Source organism: Thunnus maccoyii, chromosome 1 (assembly GCF_910596095.1).
Source record: "Thunnus maccoyii chromosome 1, fThuMac1.1, whole genome shotgun sequence".
Lineage (NCBI taxonomy): Eukaryota > Metazoa > Chordata > Actinopteri > Scombriformes > Scombridae > Thunnus > Thunnus maccoyii.
In genome coordinates this window covers 34,861,971-34,881,884 of record NC_056533.1, presented here as the reverse complement: position 1 = coordinate 34,881,884, position 19,914 = coordinate 34,861,971, and the positions used below count along the sequence as shown (strand labels likewise).

Here is a 19,914-nt window from a genome sequence, read left to right as displayed (position 1 = left end):
TAATCAGAAAGATCAAATTCAGCTGGTCCACCATAGACTTTTAACTCCTGCTGCAGTTTTTTAAAAAAAAAAGAGAAATGAGAGATGATTTTGAAGCTCATGGAAACTGAACATAATATACTCAGAAGGAGCTTTGGCATCTTTTGATGAATAGATTGTAAAATAATGCAAAAGCTTGAATCAAGATTATTTTTTCCAAGGTCAAGACTGAACTTTACTGCAGAGGGATTGTAAAATGTTTAAACCAACCCTTTCAAACTGAATCATATTTCTTTTGGACAAAAAAAACACAACTTTTCAGGCAGATATTTTTTTTTTTGCTTGTGCTGATTTTTTGTGCATTATTCTGATTGAGCTCTTTTTCCGATCATTAGTGGAATAAAGGGCTCAGTCCATCTCAGTCAGTCAAGTTTATTGGTAGAGCCCAGTCGCACATATCGTCTAGAGTAGCTCTACTTGTCCCTGCTTGACAGCTTTAGTTCCCAACTCAGTCTGAGCTCTTTGAGAAACGTCCAGTCTTTTTCTATAAACATCTACAAATCACTTAGAGGGTGACGTCTCATCTGCTGTCAGTTCTCTAGATCACCTCTCTGTCTGTCGAGGTCCTGGAGACCAAACGTCGGGCTGATTTGTATTTAAATCATCTAATAAAGGGACTGAAAGCGGAGAAACCCAACAGTACCCTGAATACTGAGGGCGAGTGTTTGAGCACGTTGACCACCTAAACAGAAGACCATTATGATCAGATCAATATGTCATCCAAAGAAAGTTGAGTTCGAGCCGCAGTCGCACAGTTACAGCGCATGATTAACGCTAATGAGCCGATGAATATATAAACCGATACTGCGTCATCTGTAAGCGGCCTCGTCTCCACAGCTGGCCAGCTTCAAAAACAGATGGTGTTGTTTAATACATGAGGTTTCATAAGTGTCCGTCCCCACCTCTGAGTAAATATACACAGGAACAGTTTTGAGTAAGAAGGCTGGGGGTTTGAGAAGATGCTGGAGGTTCAAGGCTGTTTTTGAATTAGCGTCGCAGCTGCTAAATACTCCTGAAGCCTCGGTCCAGCCTCTGGACCGTAGCCCGTGAAAGCCGGTTCACATCGCAGCTGAAATGAGTTAGTGTGATATCACGGCGGCTCCGCTAGAGAATAGCTGTTGCCAAGGTCGTGTCCGGTGTGAATTATATGATATAGCAAACAGAAATGGCTCTCCTTAAAAAGCGCTCTAGTACATTACATAATGACTCGAGGAAAGATGTAACAGCTTGTGCATCATGTGTATGAACTCCTGGCAGCTGGAGGTTACTGGACTCAATAACCTTAATGGTACAACATTAATGTGAAATTACAGAATAACCTTAGAGACTAGACTTTATTTCTACCTGCCGCCCTGTAAAAAGGATCCTCCACTATGTGATCATGTTGTTCTCAGTTAAACATCCAATGATTACATGCAAACTGCATCTGTATTCACCTTTTCTTAGATAATCCCAAGAAAACCTCAGAAGACAGATGATAAACGAACATAAACAATTAAGCAGATGTACAAATTTTAGAGTAATTAACTGTTGGTAACTAAGTCCCTTCTAGTGTATCTGTCTGTGGTTGTGAGCTGTTGGCTAATATAATAATAATAATAGAATAATTTGGCACCTAACAGATAATGTAAGTGTTAAATATGGTTTGTGAGCTCTATTGTTGATGCACTTTAAGGACTTCTTGTCCGTGTCGGCTTCAAAGTTCAATCTCAACCTCGGAAAAAGCAAAACGATCTCACCTCAAAGGGGTCACTTAGTAGCTGTTCTGGAGCCGTTTCATACCACGACAAGTGGAAAAACTCCATCTGCTCAGGAAGGATGCTTGATTTAATTTGATTGAAAGCTCCGGAACAGCTACTAAATGGACCTTGAGGTGAGACTGTTTTGTCAACTGACACTAATTTGTTCTTGTTTGTCAGTGCAGGCTCATCTAACACACCACTATACTATTGTATTACTGTTACAATTTCGAAAATATATATATTTTCTTATTCGTTTTGACCCAGATGTTGTCAGTTGCTTATACATGCTTCATTACATGCATTTGATTTTTTTGGTTGATGACAAATTGTCTACAAATTGTCCCACATAATGATAGATCAGAGCTTCACTGTATTAAATTTGCAATGATATGAAGCCAAAAAAAGCAAGAAAATCAGAAGACATTCAGCTGGTTGCTCTGCCTTTAAAAAAAAAAAAAAAAAAAGCAGTGTCCAAACAGAACAAATTGGACAAAGGGAAAAGGCGGCAAAAAAACTAAATAAATAAGATTATAGACATAAGCAGGAAACTTTTCTGTAACCAGCAAATGTAGGAAAAGTATCACTGATTGTTTTTCTGATTGTGGATTCAGTGATGAATAAATTAACTAACCATTAAATCACTAGTTTGGAGTTTCAACAAGCCTCCTGCACCCAGACGCTGCTCTCTAGTAAGACCGTAGTATCTGTACAGCGAAGCAGATGAGAGGAGATCACTCAGAACGACGGTCCAGGTTGCACGCAGGCAGTGTCAGGATTAAAATATTTATCAGCTGTAGGAAGTGTTTCTCTGCAGGAAGTCACGCCAGTGTTTTGGCTTCCATCTGTGTGCTGTCGGACCGCTGCGATCCATCCTGCTGCTCTCAGTCTCACAACAGCAGAGGCTTATCAGTCACTTAAGCTGCTTTCAGCGTCTATTAAGGAAGCGATCCACCACGTTGTCGTACACTCTAAATTGGCCATTATACTAATAACATCTTGTTGGCTCGCATTATCCCAACCAAGACAAATGGAAGTCATGTGTGTATAGAGCTTTTTTTTTTTTATGAGATAATGGATTTTTTAACCACAATATTGCACACCTCAGGAAGAAAGTCCTTAAGTAGTTCTTGTGTGAAGGCTTAATGTCTTTCTAGTAGATGAAATGAGCTGAGCAATGTAAATAAATCTGCTATGTTTTGAACTAAATACTGATCATTCCTCCTTTTGTGTCAGATAAGAAGCTAAGATTAGCGCGCCACTTGTAACGGCTAAACATTTACGTCCTCAGGTTTCCTGAAGAGCCGCGATCGCTCGCACCAGAAGTTCTACTCGCTGATGACCAAAACCCAGATGTTCATCCGCTTCATCGAGGAGTGCTCCTTCGTCAGCGACAAAGACGCCAGCCTGGCCTTCTTCGACGACTGCGTGGACAAAGTGAGCTTGTTATTTAAATCATAGATGACATATTTTAATATTTATATATGCATTTTGATGCAGGGGACTTAAAGGATAGGTTCACAAATGAACATTGAAACAGGTTTTGCCTTATTCCCTCAGGCCATTTCTTTTAATTTTATACTCATCTCAGTCTTCCTTAATTTGGATTTGGCTCTATTTTTCTGTGTTCCACTTATATTAGTGTCGGTAGTTTCCATTCTCTCCTGTGTTACTTTAGCTGTCTTCAACCAGAACCTGCTTCTCTTCTGTCCTCTTTACATTTCTTGAGTTTTTCTCTCTTCTCTTCTTCTCTTCTGCCTCTCGTTTTGCGAGCAGCTCTACAGCTCAGAGCGGAGTGCAGACAAAGGAAGCAAGGTAAGTCTGTTCTTTTAAGTATTTGGTAGATTCTCGCCTGTTCCTGGTACATTTTGTTTTGGGGGGGGGGGGGGGGGGATTTGTGCATGGTGCATGGTACCAGAAATATTATTAAAGATCAAAATAGCTCTTAAAATATTCTCCTAGAATCCTAGAAGCACGTTCAGACAACCCTCCACCCCTGCAGCTTTTCACATTATATTTCCACTCACATAAGTATGATCTAAATGACTCTTTCCATATTAAAAGAATATCTGAGTATTCACTGTCCGCATCAGATTTGCTGCAACAGCATTTTGTCCTGAGATAGAGAAAGTACAGTTCCATATAAACACTGTGTGCACAGTTTCTCAAGATTTCTCTACTCAATTTTTCATGACTTGAGTGAGTAAGGGCTTTCAGTGCTTCAGTGATTTCTGGAGTACTAATGGAGCTTGAAGGTAGTTTTTTTTTAATATATATATATATATATATAAACATCCCCTGGGCTCATAACTCCCAGTGTGACAATATGAAGAGCCATGAAGAGGCTGCGGATGTGTCTTCCGTCCCTCCGCTGGGAGCATTTTGAGTGGTTTGACCCCCACATGCTGACGGGTTACTCAGACCGCGCCGCTGCTTGTATGTTGAAGGATTGAGTTTCTGTGTTTGCAGTCTTAAAGTCGCACACGGTCGCTCAGTTTCCCCCCGCGGTTACATCCGTGGGTCACCGGTTTCTACGTAAGAGACTCCGAAATGGACTTGGCTGTCCTTGGATTACTTGCGAATGAGTGTGTGTGTGTGTGTTCTGTCTTTAATTGAGACACGGTGGAAGTGAATCCAAAGGCCAGCATCCACACCCTCCCCCCCTCCCTCCCCCCCTGTTTTCCCAAGGCCTGTGGTGGGGCGCTGGTCTCCTCGTCCTCCGAGTGTGTCAGCTCCACGGGCGATTAAATCCTCCCGACTGTGTTTCTGCACCGTGGCTGGATTACATTATGTACTCTCTAGGAGTGAGAGAGAGAGAGAGAGAGCACACACACACACCGCACCGCTCCGCTCCGCTCTTACACACACACGTCACACTCTACTACACACACACACACACACACACACACACACACACACACACACGCAGAGCAGCAGTCCCATACAGAAAGATAAGGTTAAGATATATTAATCCCTGTGGGCAAAGTAGTTCATTGCAGCAGTAAAACTAATTGAATCCAGCAGGGGAACAAGACAAAAGACAAACTAATCATGCAAATGAAGTATAATTAAAACAATTGAAAGTGGTGAAAATTAAAAATGAAACTGTGAAATTTAAGGGTTCTATATGTGGCTGATCAGTAATTTAATAAAGATAAAAATCACAGGTGAGTGAGATGCATGTCATGTGTGTGTCTCATCTGATGATAATTGATGATTAAGGTTTGTTTTACAGCTGTTTACAATCTGAAAACATTAATAACTTTAGTTGTTGTCTATTATTAGTCCCCCTATTGAAAGAAATGCACATTTATAGACACTAATTAAAGTAATAGAAACGCAATTATGTGTTTTGGATTTTGGTGAAGGAGCTGAATAGAGCCCCCAAATCCCTGAATTTTCTCCCGGCTTCCTGGTGTTTTGACTTCACAGCTGGATTTCCAAATAATATCAAATGTGAATGAAAAGAAATATTGGGATCAGGGGCCACTATTTAGTGCCGTGACAGACAGGAAGTGTCTCTTTAAACAAGCTGTCAGTAGATGTTTTTTGGCTGAATATATTAGTGAGGAGTAAACGACCAGGTTTATATGAAACCACAGTTGTCTCTGCGTTAACTTTACAAGCTAATCTGCAGTCAAACTCTCTCTCTCTATCTCTCTCTCCTGGACTCGGCTTCTCGTAAAGTTTCCCCCCGTCTGATTCAGACGAAATGTTCATCGAGAGATGTTTTCATCTCGCTGGTCTTGTCTGGCTGATCGCTCTCAGATGTGTGAACTGACAGCAGACCTGCTTTTCAGACAGATTGCCTCCTTATAATCACAGCTGTCTGAAGTCGCTGTGGAGTAACGTAGGTCGTCTCCTACTAAACAACAAAAAAACTACTTGCTTGAATATCCACAGGTATAAATTATGTTTGAGCATGTGGGTGGAAGACTACAAAACTCTCAGCTCTTGTAAAAAAAAGATAAACAACTGAGGTTAAGGTTAAGGAAACTGGATTCATAAGAGTATAAACTAGCTGTCAGATGAAGAAGAAACAAAATATTATCTGTAAAAATCAACATTAAGTCCTTATAAGAAGTACAACACTGTAACTACTCTAGTAAACATACACAATGAGTCCAAAAGAAGTAAAAAGAGAAGCATACAGTACTTAACATTTATCCCAACAGTAATTCAGTTACAATGGTTCAGCAGTTACTTTGAATCATGGATGTATTAACGGAGCTCAGCACCGCTCCGTCTTTGCTGCCAGTTTTTCCCACCGGCCAAAAATCCCTGGCTGAAAAATCCCATTCTCCTCGTAGACTGCCATTAAAAAGAAAAAGTCCATATAAAAGTGTTGACAGGACATCTTAAACAGCAAATAAGATCAATTATTACACTTTGTATTATGAATTTTTTAATCCATGTGGGTTTAATATTTGTAAAACTTTCCTGGAGGCTTGAAAAGCGATTTTAAAATTCATCACGCCAGGTTTAAGTGTGGAGCAGGGCGCTTTAAGCCATCCTTGAGTAAAAAATTGGCTCAAGATTGCTAATAAAGTGGCTAAATTGGTTAGCAGTGAGCTGATCATGGAGGTGTACAAACTCACAAGTCAACAATCACAAAACAGCTGTAATGAAGTAGTACGCACTGATAATGCTCTAACAAGGGAATCTGCAGAGGAGATAAGAGACGCCTGCCAATATTTGCCTGGACACAGATCAGACAAAGTGGTGGGTGGATGTAATGATGTCAGTTAAGCTGTAACTGCTGTAGAAATACTACCAGCAACAAAATGTTGAACTGAAACCTGCTGGCGGTGGCAGAACTGCCAGTAATGTCTAGATCGGAATATTTTAGATTGTTTAGTTGAGTCTAAAATTTAATTTATTTGATATTATATATCAACATATAAAGGAAGTTGTCCTTTATGTAGAGACAGCAAAGATGCAGGAGTCCTGGTGACTTGGCAACATCATACTACCAATATGATAAATGTCTTTATTATCATTAATAAAATCGCTCCAAGTAGGGCCGTAACTAACAACTAAACTGTCAATTATTTTCTCAATTAATTAATTACTTTTGTGGGCCATAAAATGTCAGAAAATTGGGAAAAATGTTGATCAAGCCCAAGATGACGTCCTCGAAGGCCTTGTTTTGTCTCGACCAGCATTAGATAGTCAGATATTCAGTTTACTGTTTCATAGATGACTAAAGAAACTAGAAAATATTCACATTTAAGAGGCTGGAATCAGAGACTTTGGACATTTTTTTCCTAAAAAAAAGAGAGAAAAAGACTCAAAATGATTAATTGTTCATCAAAATAGTTGGTGATAATAGTTGGCAACTAATTGATTATTCAACTAATTGTTGCAGGTTTAACTTCAAGTACAAGATCCAAAAAATTTAAATAAATAGTAGAAAAAAAATCATGTTTCAAAGTTTCCCATGAGCCATTATTTGACCTAATATTGTCTAAGATATTAGTTATTTAACTCAGATGTTTTCAGCATCAAACAAACATTTTATAAGTAATATAATAATTGACCAACATTGATTGGTCGAGGCATCAGATGCAGATGAACTATCTCTACTGACTCCCTCGGATGCAAAGGAGCAGTGGTTCTACTTTTATCTAGATATTGTACTTTTATGGTTTAATCTGCACTCAGACAACCATCACAGAACATTATAATAATGTTTGATGTGCTGACAAAAGAGAAATAATGTCAGATTTCTGAGCCTAAAAAGCTTTTGCCTGCATCAAGAAGCAGACGTTTCAGTCTGCCGCACTTTACTGTTCTGACTGAGGTCATTATCAAACTTTAATCGCTATCAGACTAACTACACTGAATTATGAACTTTCAGCAAGTGCTTCACTTCCCTTCCATGCACTATTAATAAAATCATTGCTTGTACTGTAGTGCTAAAGCTTGTCATTAAGCACTTCTTAATTTATGATACCTCCCTCCATGACCCTTCATTTTTTATGTCCGCCATAAAGCTCCGACCTCCTGCTTCAAGATTCATTCTGGAAACTGGAAATCTTATTGACATCCACATAATTCACAGTTTCATTTTGCCTCCTAGATGTGTTTTTCTGGCACCTTTTCTTATGCAAATCAGACCACTTTTCTTCACCACATCCATCCAGAAGTAAATATTTACACCAGAAGTGAGCAGCAGAGTCCTCGTGCCATCCCCCATTTATCTTCTGACGACATTAAAACTTGTTGTTTAGAAACTGAGCTTTGCAGTAATTTAATGCTCCCACCAAGTTGTTTGCTGGCTTGTATTAAACACTTTTCCAAACTAGATTGTACTTCTGTTAAGTGTTAATTTAAACACAAAACACACTGATTTAATGACGTGGTATGATGACTTGTTGATCTTGATAGCTGGTAGCTTGATTGTGGTTATGGCATGTCTCAAAATGGTAGGGCTGTAGTCAACCAAAGAAAATCTTGGTCGATTGAAATCTTTCATAATCTTCAACAAATCGATTAGTCGCGGGGAGGTTGGATGTAACGGGACAGAGTGCACATTTCTCTGTTCTCTATTTCTCTGTTTAGCTTTTCAGGTTAGGCTAATCGATTGTTGCCAACTTTGGAGCTAACCCCCTTCACTTTTCCAGCACTTGGGAAAACAACAGACGTGACTTTTTAGAATTTCTTAACTGACACACTGTAGTCTGTACTGTACATTTACTGCCAGACTGACAACTTACCGCTAAACGTTTCCTCTGCTCCGCTCACATCCCCCGTCACTTTCCTGCCGCTCACTCTTTCCCACTCGCTACGCAAACATGCTACGCAATGACGTATTCCTTAACGGAGTTACGCTACCAATAGTTTCCCAGGCAACGACACAGAGGTTGACTCACGTACCGAAGCAGCGCTGCACAGAGACTCCCAAACGCTATTGATTTCCGAATTAATGGATATTTGACGTTATTTTTTGGCATTAAAAAATATTTTTTTGACCTGGCAGGGGTTCTCGTTGTTATAATAATAGGATAAACACTGATGCAGTAAACGTTCAGTAAACGTTGAGTACAGTTAGACCCAGCAGTCTCCGTTAGGTTGGGCGAGTTCAAAGTCGTGAAAACAACGGGGGTGTTTTGAATACACCCCCGTTTTTCACAGGTAGTTTGTTAGTCTGTTCCTCCCGCTGCAGGAAATAATGGATTAATCCTGGAAGGCTGTTGATGTAGCACTTTTTTCCTTATGAAAGGAACATGGAGACTATTCGACCAATGAGAATTTGGTCGGATGAGAGCATATCGACCGACTAATCGACCAGTTGACTGGGAGACTACAGCCCTACTAAAGTGTTTGATCAGATATTATTTATAGCTGTTTTTATAGTTACACGTACCTGCTACTCTTCTTTTTCTAGAAAGAAATGTGTGATGTTTTATTCTAGTTCAGCTGTAGATATAAAGTGGAATTTCATTGTGCTGTCAAATAGTTTAAAAAAAAGTACAAATCCACTCTGAAATTTTGGAATCTGCTCATTCTATAGTACGACGGCGATGAATACATGGATATAAGAGCCAGATGATTATTTCCATACAAATATGGGTTTTATATATTCACTCTACTATCACAGATATCTGCAGCAGAATAAACTTGCTGCTCACACACACCGACCCAACTCCCTCAAGGTGTAAATTTAGATTTATGAAGTCGACACACACTGACCGGACTTATTGATATGTCTTCCAACGATACAGTATAAATCCTCTCTGTGCCGTTAAGATTCTCACAGTTTTCAACATTTCTGCTCCGCTTGTACCTTAAATCAACCTAATGTCAGTCAAAAGCCTGTTATTTTCTCACACGGACTCATCACAGCAGCAGGACTTTGATGGAATTTAATTTCTGTTTATTCTTAAAAGCTCAACTCTAACTAATTTTACATGTCCAAAATCAAAATTGGTTTACCAGTTATGGGAACAGTTATATAAAGTCTTCTGTGGCTCTGCAAGAGATTTTTTAAGTCTGAAATAATTACCCAATTACCCAATAATGACCCACGTATCTCAGCTTGGGCTTGAACACAACAAAGTTTTACAAAAATGCTTTATTGAGATCAGTCCTCCAACTTTATATAATTCTAAATTGCTGAATATTTTACAGATCCTCCCAGATGTTGGATTATATAAACATTTTGAAGTTGTATTTATTATCAATATATTAATTTTACCCATAATTTGTACCCTGATGTCTTATAGTACAGCACAGTATGTACTGTGTTTTGTTGTTATTCTGCCTTTTAACATTTACAAATTTTATGGAAGGCAGTAAACAAAATATTGCATTATAGGAGACAAATAGAACTGAAATGGAGAATTGCTTTGCAGAGGCTCTTTGTGTGCATGTGTTGATAAATGGAGGCAGCAGAGAGGGAGAGGGAGAGGAAGCCTCAAACAAGAGAAAATAAGAAAGAAAATATGAAGCGTGTTCACTTGGGAAAAATCTAGGTCACCTGCTATCACCCTCTCTCCGCTCTCCCAGACTCATTTTGTACAAATCCTGCTATCAGAGTGACAGCTACAAAGCTGTTTCAGAATTGTGTCTCAGTAAAAAAAAAAAGAAATGTTTTTTTCAAAGGTGAATCGGCCTATGTCAGGCCACGACCTTTCCATACAAACACTGAAATATTTATTACAGGCCATAATGTCAAGTGCTGTGTTGAAGTTCCCACCTTTCTAACGGGTTAGTTACTCCCTGTTCCCATCAGCTGTGATAGATGAAGGGTCACGGCGCCACGACCCAAACATCTCCATTTGTGTTTGTGTGCTGTCTGTTCCGCAGGTGGACAGTGACAGGCCAGAGGAGACCAGGCTGATAGAGATTGATGAATCCCAGCGTAGTGAGCACACGGTCTTCATCACACCTCCAGAGATGTCTCCTCTGCCTGAGGGGGAGGAACATCCACTCTGCTACAGGTAATAAAAAAAAAAAGAAAGAAAAATTCTTCTGTGCTTTATTCTAAATACAATTTGCCGAACCATAGCATAGCATGGTGTGGATGGGAGGAGAAATGGGGAAGGTGTGACACTGAAGTAAGAGTGTGTCAAGAGAGCGTTGGAGGTGAAAAGAGTGTCGGACAGAGTGATGAGTAGGAAGCTGGAAAAATTGAAAGTGCGATGATGAGTGTTGTCAGAGCATGTGACCCGTAAGTAGGGTGCGAGACGGAAGAGAGAGAAGAATTCTGCAGTGAGTTGGATGAAGTGGTGGAGAGTGTACCCAAAGAGGAGAGACGGGTGATTGGAGCGTGTTGGTGAAGGGAACAGAGGTGATGAAGAGGTGATGGGCAGGTACGGTGTCAAGGAGAGGACAGAGAGTGGTGGATTGTGTGAAAAGGATGGAAGTGGCTGTGGTGAATACGTATTTCAAGAAGACAGAGGAGCAGAGGGTGACGTATAAGAGTGGAGGAAGGTGCACAGAGGTGAAGTATATCTTATGCAGGAGGTGCAGTCTGAAAGAGATTGGAGACTTCAAGGTGGTGACAGGGGAGAAGGTAGCGATGCAGCGTTGCATGGTGGTCTGTAGGATGAATTTGGAGACTGAGAAGAGGAAGAGAATGAAGGCAGAGTCAAGGATCAAATGGTGGAAGTTCAGTGAGGAGTTAAGACAGGCGCTGGGTGGTAGTGAACAGTTGCCAGATGGCTGGGTAACTACTGCAGACGTGGTGAGGGAGACAGCTAGGAATTTACTTGTTTTGTCATCTGGACAGAGGAAGGAAGACAAGGAGACTTGGTGGTGGAATGAGAAAGAACAGGAAAGTATATGGAGGAAGAGATTGTCGAAGAGGAAGTGGGATAGCCAGAGAGATGAAGAAAGTAGACAGGAGTACAAGGAGATGTGGGCGTAAGGTGAAGAGAGACGTGGTGAAGGCTCAGGAAAAGGCGTATGGTGAGTTGTATGAGAGGTTGAACACTCTAGAAGGAGAAAAGGACTTGTAGAGGGAGCGAGCTGGGAAGGATGTGCAGCAGGTTAGGGTGATGAAGGATAGCGATGGAAATGTGCTGACTAGTGAGGAGATTGTGTTGAGAAGTTGGAAGGAGTACTTTGAGGGGAGAGAAGGTGCGATAATGTGGGGATAGTGAATCAGGAAGTGCGGTGGATTAGCAAGGAGTAAGTGAGCTTTGAGGAGGAGAGATGCTGGTTATATTGGGAGGAGGATGCTGAAGATGGAGCTGCAAGGCAAAAGGAAAAGAGGAAGGCCAAAGAGGAGGTTTATGAAGATGATGAGGGAAGACATGCATGTGGTTGATGAGACAGAGGAAGATTCAGAGGACAGGAAGAGATGGAAATGGATGAGTCTAAAGAAGAAGATTCTAGATACATTTTTCTGTTTCAGTAACATCCTCACAACTCTTTGACATTTTACAGTGAGTCACTGTAACAGAACCATGACACCAGAAATTGCAAAAGGAATTACTTAAACTACTAGTGACATTAATCATGGGCTAAGTTGTTCCTTTAATCATCCAACAGGCTCTTAAGCTTTTTAATCTTAATGTGAAACTTGTAAACAAACAAGTTTAATAGTATTTCTAAATAGAAAAGATGTTCTACTAAGTGCCATCTTCGTACACGACATCCTCCATGAGACTAACCAACACAAGACTGACATTCCTAACAGCGGGGATAAATGGAAAAACCTGAATAATAAACCCAGATGAAAGTCGGTTAATTAATTCTTGGAATCGCTGATAGAGGACCAGCAGGAGTCCGGCTCCCTCACTGGGACCAAACCGAGCACGACTGCCTGCTGGAGTGGATGAGTGGATCAGAATATGTGCAATTTGTATTCTGCAGTCATGTTTCACTCTAAATAATTGATGCCAAGAGATTTTTTCAGTACCACTTAAGTTAAGCTCCCCTAATAATCCATAATGACCAACAGCTTTCCAGAATTTTTTTTTATAAGCTCTTTGTAGATATTTCCAAGCCAAGCGTATTTATGATCACTGTAACCTTGGAAGAAGTCAAAATTACTGCTCAGTGCTGGTTTACTCCTCATGATCTTAAACAGACATGTGCAAAGGTCTGATTTAGTTGAATATATCTGCCTTGTCTCACTGTGTGTCTATGTGTATGTTTGTCCATCAGATACGATGGCTTCCCGGTGTTAAGTCTTGACCTGTTCGACCCCGTGGAGGGCCTGCGGACCCCCTCCTCCAGACTCGCCGCTCGGCACAGCTGTCCCACCAGCCCTGCACCCATGTTTAGACGCACCAAGCAGGTCAGCGCAGCAGTAACTCACTACTGTCAAACATGGATTTGTTAATTTACCTGTTTAGGTGTTAAGCTGATGCTCTACAGTGTTGCCAAACTTGCAGCAGAATAAAAGTAGAATCTCCAAAATTGCATAAAGGAGTACATTTTTTATTATGTAATTGACAGTCTAACACATCAAAAACTGCCACATATTTAAAAAAATAACACAACTAAGGAAATAGAGTTGTATTTCTTTTGGTTATAGTAGTAAGAACATAAAAAGGGGGATGGGAAGTACATGTTTAACCCTCCTGTTGTCCTCGGGTCAAATTTGACCCGTTTTCAAATGTTTTTATATCAGAAATATTGATTTCTTTCATCTAATTGCCTGAAAATCACATGGATGGTTCCATACCACACACTTTGTAAAAGTAATGATCACTACTTTCATTGAATTTTGGGTGTTTCATTAAAATTTATGGCATCTGTGGACTTTTGTCCTCCCGAGTCAAAATTGACCCGAGAGGACAAAAAGTTGCACGGTCGATGGGAAATCAGCAGGAGGGTTAAAAGCATAGATTTCAGCCTGAAGATTTAGAGTGACTGCTGCTACTTCACACACACACACACACACATTATCTCCAACTGAAAGTCCCACGTATCCATTTGCCTGAATTTTGCATTAAATAACTTCTTTTTCCAAACCCTCCTCTTCATCCGCAGGAAATCAAATCAGCCCAGAAGATAGCCAAGAAGTACTCATCCATCCCCCAGATGTGGTCCAAGTGCCTGCTCCGTCACTGCTACGGCCTGTGGTTCATCTGTCTGCCAGCGTACGTGAAGGTGTGCCACTCCAAGGTGCGGGCGCTTCGCACCGCCTACGACGTCCTTAGAAAGATGCAGGCTAAGAAACTGCAGCCACCCGATGAGGTACATTCCCAAAAAATACCTATTTATTCAACCAAACAACCAGATGCATGCTGTGTTTGTAGATTTTAGACTATTTTGCACTAATTTTAGATCAATCAAGTGGTCGATTTCCTGCCAAAACAGTCATACATGTGCATACGCAGGTCTGCTACCGGGTGCTGATGCAGCTGTGTGGACAGTACGGCCAGCCTGTCCTGGCAGTCAGAGTCCTCTTTGAGATGAAGAAGGCTGGCGTCCACCCCAACGCCATCACTTACGGCTACTACAACAAGGTACATACACCTTTGATCACAGCGAAGCCAAACTTAGTTACAGTATGGACGGGTGATAAAGTGGTGTGATGTAAATCTGCCAGTGAAGGTCAGGGGCTTTTTTTTTTTTTTTTTATTTATGTCAGCAAATAACTTAAGAGACAGGACATTATTTCTTTTGGCAAGTCACCAGAATCCACATCTGTGATTTACACCATTGCCTATTCACAAAAAGAGGTCTCGGTCTAATGGTTAGCGTTTGGTGCAAATGGCCAGTAACTACCCAGTGCAGTGCAGTTTTATACAGGCGCTAATAAAAATATATTAGTGCTGGGAGTTCCAAGTACTAACGTGGTGCTCCGGAGGTGGATTTGTTATTAATATTCTGCTGATTCTGCCGCAATGTTTCACGAATATGTGAACACACCCATGACAGGCGAATGTCAAACAAATCTCCTGGAAGCTTGTCCAATGGGAGACTCCTTTTCCATCAACTGTGATGTATGAAAAGCGAGTTGGAACGATAAAAGCTATAAAAGCCTGGAGGATTGGCTACTATTCAAATCAAACAGTCCCTTTACTCTTATTATACTGATGGGCTACTATTGAGGGAAATACCATTACTCACTTTTGAATATAAGAGAAAGTAAGATGCTGCGAGCGGAATAGAAGACATGATGGAAAAAATAAAAGTTTGATAAAGTCACTATAAAGTCAGTAGTGTAGAGCTGCTACAGTTAGTCTGTTATTTGATTAGTTGATCGACAGAAAGTTAACCCTTTCATGCATGAATTATGAATATTATACCTCAGTCAGTGTTTTTATTCTCCTTCAAAAACTTCATTTTTCTTTTAAGTTTTTCACATGTCCACCTAGTTTTCAACTTTAGGAATATGTATTTAACAAACCAATGAATAAAATTGTATATTATTTGAAAACTATAAATATATATTTTTTCAAAGCTGTTAAACTAATGTTTTAACATATTTTAACATATTCTAATACTGTTCAATGCGATGCAAAACCACTGAACCTTGTTCCTGACTCCTCAGCCTCTTCCCGCCGACTTACTGCATTTATTAGCACATGAGCTGCAGATGACTTGAAATGCAGAAGATCCTTCTTTTCTAATCCAGACTGTCACAGCCCGGCTCATAGGCTGCGACAAAATATGGGAAACCAGACGAGTTAGGATAAGTGTTTATTTACAAAATAATAAATGAGAACGGAAAAACGTGGAAGTCAGTAATCAGTAATGTAGGCATGTGTGGGTGTGCGTGTGTGCCGCGCTGCGCTTGGGATGGAAGAGTTGTGATGAAGGAGGAGAGAGAAACTCTGTAGAAGGCCAAGCTTTATAGTCACGACCACACTGGGCCCAGGTGTGGCTCATGATGGCGATGACGATCCTCCGCCCTGCCCCGGATCCTGCAAGACAAAAGGAAACCAGCAAACGGAACGCAGGAGCACCGAGTGGAGCGGAGGGGTCGTCACACAGTCTTTAGAGGTGCCAGGCGTTCACTCAGCATCCTCAGGATCCTCAGCTCCCTAAAACTGCAAGTTACATTCTGATAATATAAATCAATTGATTTACAGCCAAAAAAGTGACTCCAGATGAACAACAAAGTCACAGTAAAAGTATAATTGTAGTTGAAATATAGCCAGCGATGCATGATATCCGATGTCATTTTCTCCCAACATACAATCAATACTTGGAAATTTTAACAATTATATTACTCTTTAGTTGTTACTTGATGTTACAAAATTTTATTTACCTGCAAGGGTCAACTACCATAGAAGGATTGGCGAGATATTCCTGAGCTGCTGAGCGTCTCCACCTGGACGGCCATCTTGGTTTTGAGAAATTTGTGTTGCACTTACAAAGGCCGGCCAATGAATGGCAGAGTATGAGATGACACACTAGAGTCCACTGTGGTGGCTGATGTGCAACTATACCATCAAAACCCCCATGCATATATACTGTCCACTGTAGTGACCACTATGGATGAGAGGGTTAAATAGTTTAGAGTCTTTTTTTTTGTTCTTCTTTGATACTAAACTGAATCTCTTTAGGTTGTTGATAGAAGACATTTGAGGACAATAAACAGTTATTTTTCACCATTTTCTGACATTTCATAAACCAAATGATCGATCTGTTAATCAAGAAAATAATCAACAGACTAATTGATAATGACAATAAACTTTAATTACAGCTCTACAATGTTGCTACAGAGAAACATCATGACTCACTGTACGATATTCTAAAAAGTTTTTCTTATATATGACATTAACGTCAAGTTAACTGACTTCCAAATGACACCTAAAGACGCTCATCAGATACAGTTTCTCAAAAAGTTAAGCTAAAATCTTAGAAAACTGTTATTTAAGTTATTTCACAGCGCAGACTGATTGCAGCCTTGTATGTTTATTGTTTATTCATGATGCACAATAGCTGCGTTAAGTACTCGGTTGCTTCATCACCAAAATTCATTCCTCTCCGGGTCGGTACTTAGCCGGCAGAGACACTACATCACCTTAATGCCTCGGCAGACACTCGGCTTTCAGATAAAAAGAAACATCGGTGGCATTTGCAGTTTTCCCCCCCAAGGTTGTTTGACGTTGTGTGTGTGTGTGTGTGTGTGTGATCACAGGTGTCAGGATGAATCGTGGCTCTGTTATCGTCACAGCCTGTCCCTGATCTGGCAACCCAGGGAGCATAAAAGTAAATTGGCTGATGTGGGACCAGCCTGTCAGGAGACAAGGCCGTAGTAAAGGTTACTCCGGTGTGTGTTTTGATGCCTCGGAGGATCTTATTTCATCTCGGTAAATAGAAAGAAGGCTCGGAGGCAGAAGGTGGTTGATTCCTCCGCTGACAAAAACAACATCCAAAGTCCAAGGATGGGTGAGCCGAATGCCTCTGAGCTTAGCTTGAATAAAATGAACTTTTATTTTCAAAAATACTACATTAAAGATAAGTCAAGATGGTCAGCATCTCCAGAAAACTGACATATAATTAATCTGACCTAAAAATCCTTCTGAAATAGTAAAGAACATAACTTGCTGTAGTTATCCGTGACTGTGGCTGCCTGTCATTCACAGTTTAAATAAACCTGTATCCCTGCAGAACAGGACTCAACGTGAGCACGACTCGATGCAAGTTCCTTCACTCCGTAGCGTTGAGAAATACTGTAAGAATGAAGAAGAAAGCTGAACAACAGTAACTTTCACTCAACATGAAAGGTTATCAAGAGACATCACAAAAAAACCCCACAAAGCTGCCAAATAACCAACCAGACATCAGCTTGTTATTATTATATGCAACTCAAGAATGTTAAAAACATAGTTAAACGTTTCCACCAGTCATTGAATCTCTTTGATATTGATGAATCAATTCCTTTTTCTCACATTAGACTGAGAAACCAGACAGTTCAGTCGTTAAGAAAAACAACCATAACAAACCAAAAAGTTGCAACATCATCAGGTCGAGCCAGCGTCGGTCTGGGAAAGTCACGGCCGTTCACATCACAGCAGGAAGCCGTAATAAAACGTCTCTGTCTCCAGCGACGTCGGGTTTCGAAAACACTACAAAAACAAACAGCGCTGCGATCTGCACTGTAATGTTTCAGTGTTATCAATGGCTCCTTTTGTGCACATTTGTGTGTGTGGAAATAAATATTCTGCACAACAGAAGGCTTCACATTTTGCTTCCTGACAAGGGAAGGAAGTCAGGCTGATACTGGCCTTTTATTAAATAGAAGGTTTAGACCAGTTTTTGAATCCACTGCTAAGATAACGGAGGTTTACTTGTGACTGAAACTGACAAACCTGCAATGAAAATCTCGTCTGTGTTTAACCCTTTCATGCACAGATATTTGGAAGCAATTTATAACCATTCAAGACCCAAATAACAGGCGTTGAACCCCCAAAGCGTTCTCTACAATTCCATCTGAATATCATTTTTGACTCTCTGTGTGATTTTGAGATATTGAATCATAAATTCATAATGGTGTAAGGTGGAGGAAATGCACCAAGTAGCTCAGGAATATCTGTTAAACACTTTTATACTCAGAGAAAAAAAGCAGATAAATAAGATGTTAGAAATACTTTTATAAAGTTTTTAATAACATTTTTCTTGTAAATCTGTCCTCTCCAGTGGACGTCATGCAACAAAGGGTATATAATCTGCCTATTGGGCCAAGGACATGTTTTTATAAACGTCCCTCTATTGTTGTTGTTATTTAATGTCCCTTAGTAGTAAAATAATATATATAAAAACATGTTTTTTTCCCTTATATTGATTTCCATGAATCACTTTTTACTTCGTTGATGCATGGTGAAAACAAAAGTTATTGGCATGATTTTTCACTTGTTTCAGAGTAAAAATAAACAACAATACTCTGTGATTTCATAATTCATGCATGAAAGGTTTAAATAAAAAAACTGCGTTTAAAGAATCGACGTCCTATCTCCGGGAGCGTCCCGTCACCAGGCTCTCGTCTTTAAGGTTGTTATCGCAACATTCGCCGGGCAACATCTTGAGGAGGTCAGCCTCGTTTCACCTGGTCCAAATCTCTGGGAGCCTTCACGGAGGAGCAGCCGGCATAATAAACCCCGTTCAGTGGCATACCAATCATGTTTTTCTCGGGAGGCTTCTGAAGTGTATTTTAGGAGCAGACAGAGACAGTCGAACGTGACTTGGCCACCAACAGCTGCAGTCTCTTTTTCCTTTTCGGATGTTGAGTGTGACTGTGGCTCTTACACCACTGCAGTTAAAGCCTTTTGATCAAAAATTCCCTCAAGATGATTTTGGTTGGGGTTTTTTTTATTCCACTGACTTCAAAATGTTAAACTGAATAAGAATATAAGAATATTTTATGGTGATCTTTGAAATACAAAAAAAAAAAAAAAATTCCATACGCTTCATGATTTGAATTATAAATTAAGTGACTCTGCTACAAAAAGTCAAGTGAAGGACTTTTAAAAGTAATTTAGCAGAAGCATTTGTCCTTCAGTCCTCTCCTCCTCCTCCTCCTCCTGCCATCCTTTCCTAATATTCTTCCTCCTCCTCCTCCTCCTCCTCCTCCTCCTCCCCGTGTTCCAGGCGGTGTTGGAGAGCACGTGGCCGTCCAGCACCAGAGGAGGATACTTCCTGTGGATGAAGCTGAGGAATGTCGTTCTGGGTGTGGCCCAGTTCAAGCGGGCGCTACGGAAACACGCCCCCCTCACTCAGAGCCCGCTGTCAGGTAGCGATGATCCATAACAAGCCTGCATGTCCTCGTTGACTTAATTAACTGTCTGTTGTTTGTTAATTAAGAGAATCTGACCCCCACAAACATGACAGGTTTACAAAGCTGTGGTTTTTATATTTGTGACCAGAAACAATTAAAAGTAAAATAAAATGACTTTACATATGATTAACTTATGTTAAGTTGCTCTTAAGTAATTTAACTTCATTTTATTGGTTTAATTAGGTTGTTAAGGTTACAACTGCGTGACCACATGTGAATTAAGATACTTCCTAATCCCAGTGCCTGTCTGTCTGCACTCTTCTCTGTAATTTGCACAAACCGGTTAAGAACAGACAACAGATTGGTGATTTTAGCAGCAGTCAAGCTTGTAGTTTGGTCTCAGTACAGTTTACTTTACTATCAGATGCAACATTTAGTCTCTGCTGACAGTTTGTAGTTGTTCAGAAAGACAAAGTCACATGTTCAGATGCTAGTAGCTGTTCT

At 40.4% G+C, this 19,914-nt stretch overlaps 1 protein-coding gene across 7 annotated transcripts in view; it reads left to right on the top strand.

Annotated features, from left to right (window-relative positions):
- LOC121903750 (C-myc promoter-binding protein-like) overlaps window positions 1–19,914 on the top strand; it is an 82,961-nt gene that overhangs the window by 37,073 nt on the left and 25,974 nt on the right. For 5 of the 7 annotated variants that reach the window (XM_042424567.1, XM_042422951.1, XM_042421469.1 and 2 more), the window contains exons 13-19: window positions 3,070–3,215; window positions 3,555–3,593; window positions 10,590–10,723; window positions 12,897–13,029; window positions 13,728–13,934; window positions 14,078–14,206; window positions 19,284–19,425. In XM_042424567.1, the coding sequence (XP_042280501.1) occupies window positions 3,070–3,215; window positions 3,555–3,593; window positions 10,590–10,723; window positions 12,897–13,029; window positions 13,728–13,934; window positions 14,078–14,206; window positions 19,284–19,425 (930 nt within the window). The remainder of the gene's footprint in view (window positions 1–3,069; window positions 3,216–3,554; window positions 3,594–10,589; window positions 10,724–12,896; window positions 13,030–13,727; window positions 13,935–14,077; window positions 14,207–19,283; window positions 19,426–19,914) is intronic. The other 2 variants (XM_042423740.1, XM_042422248.1) reach the window with 1 other exon arrangement.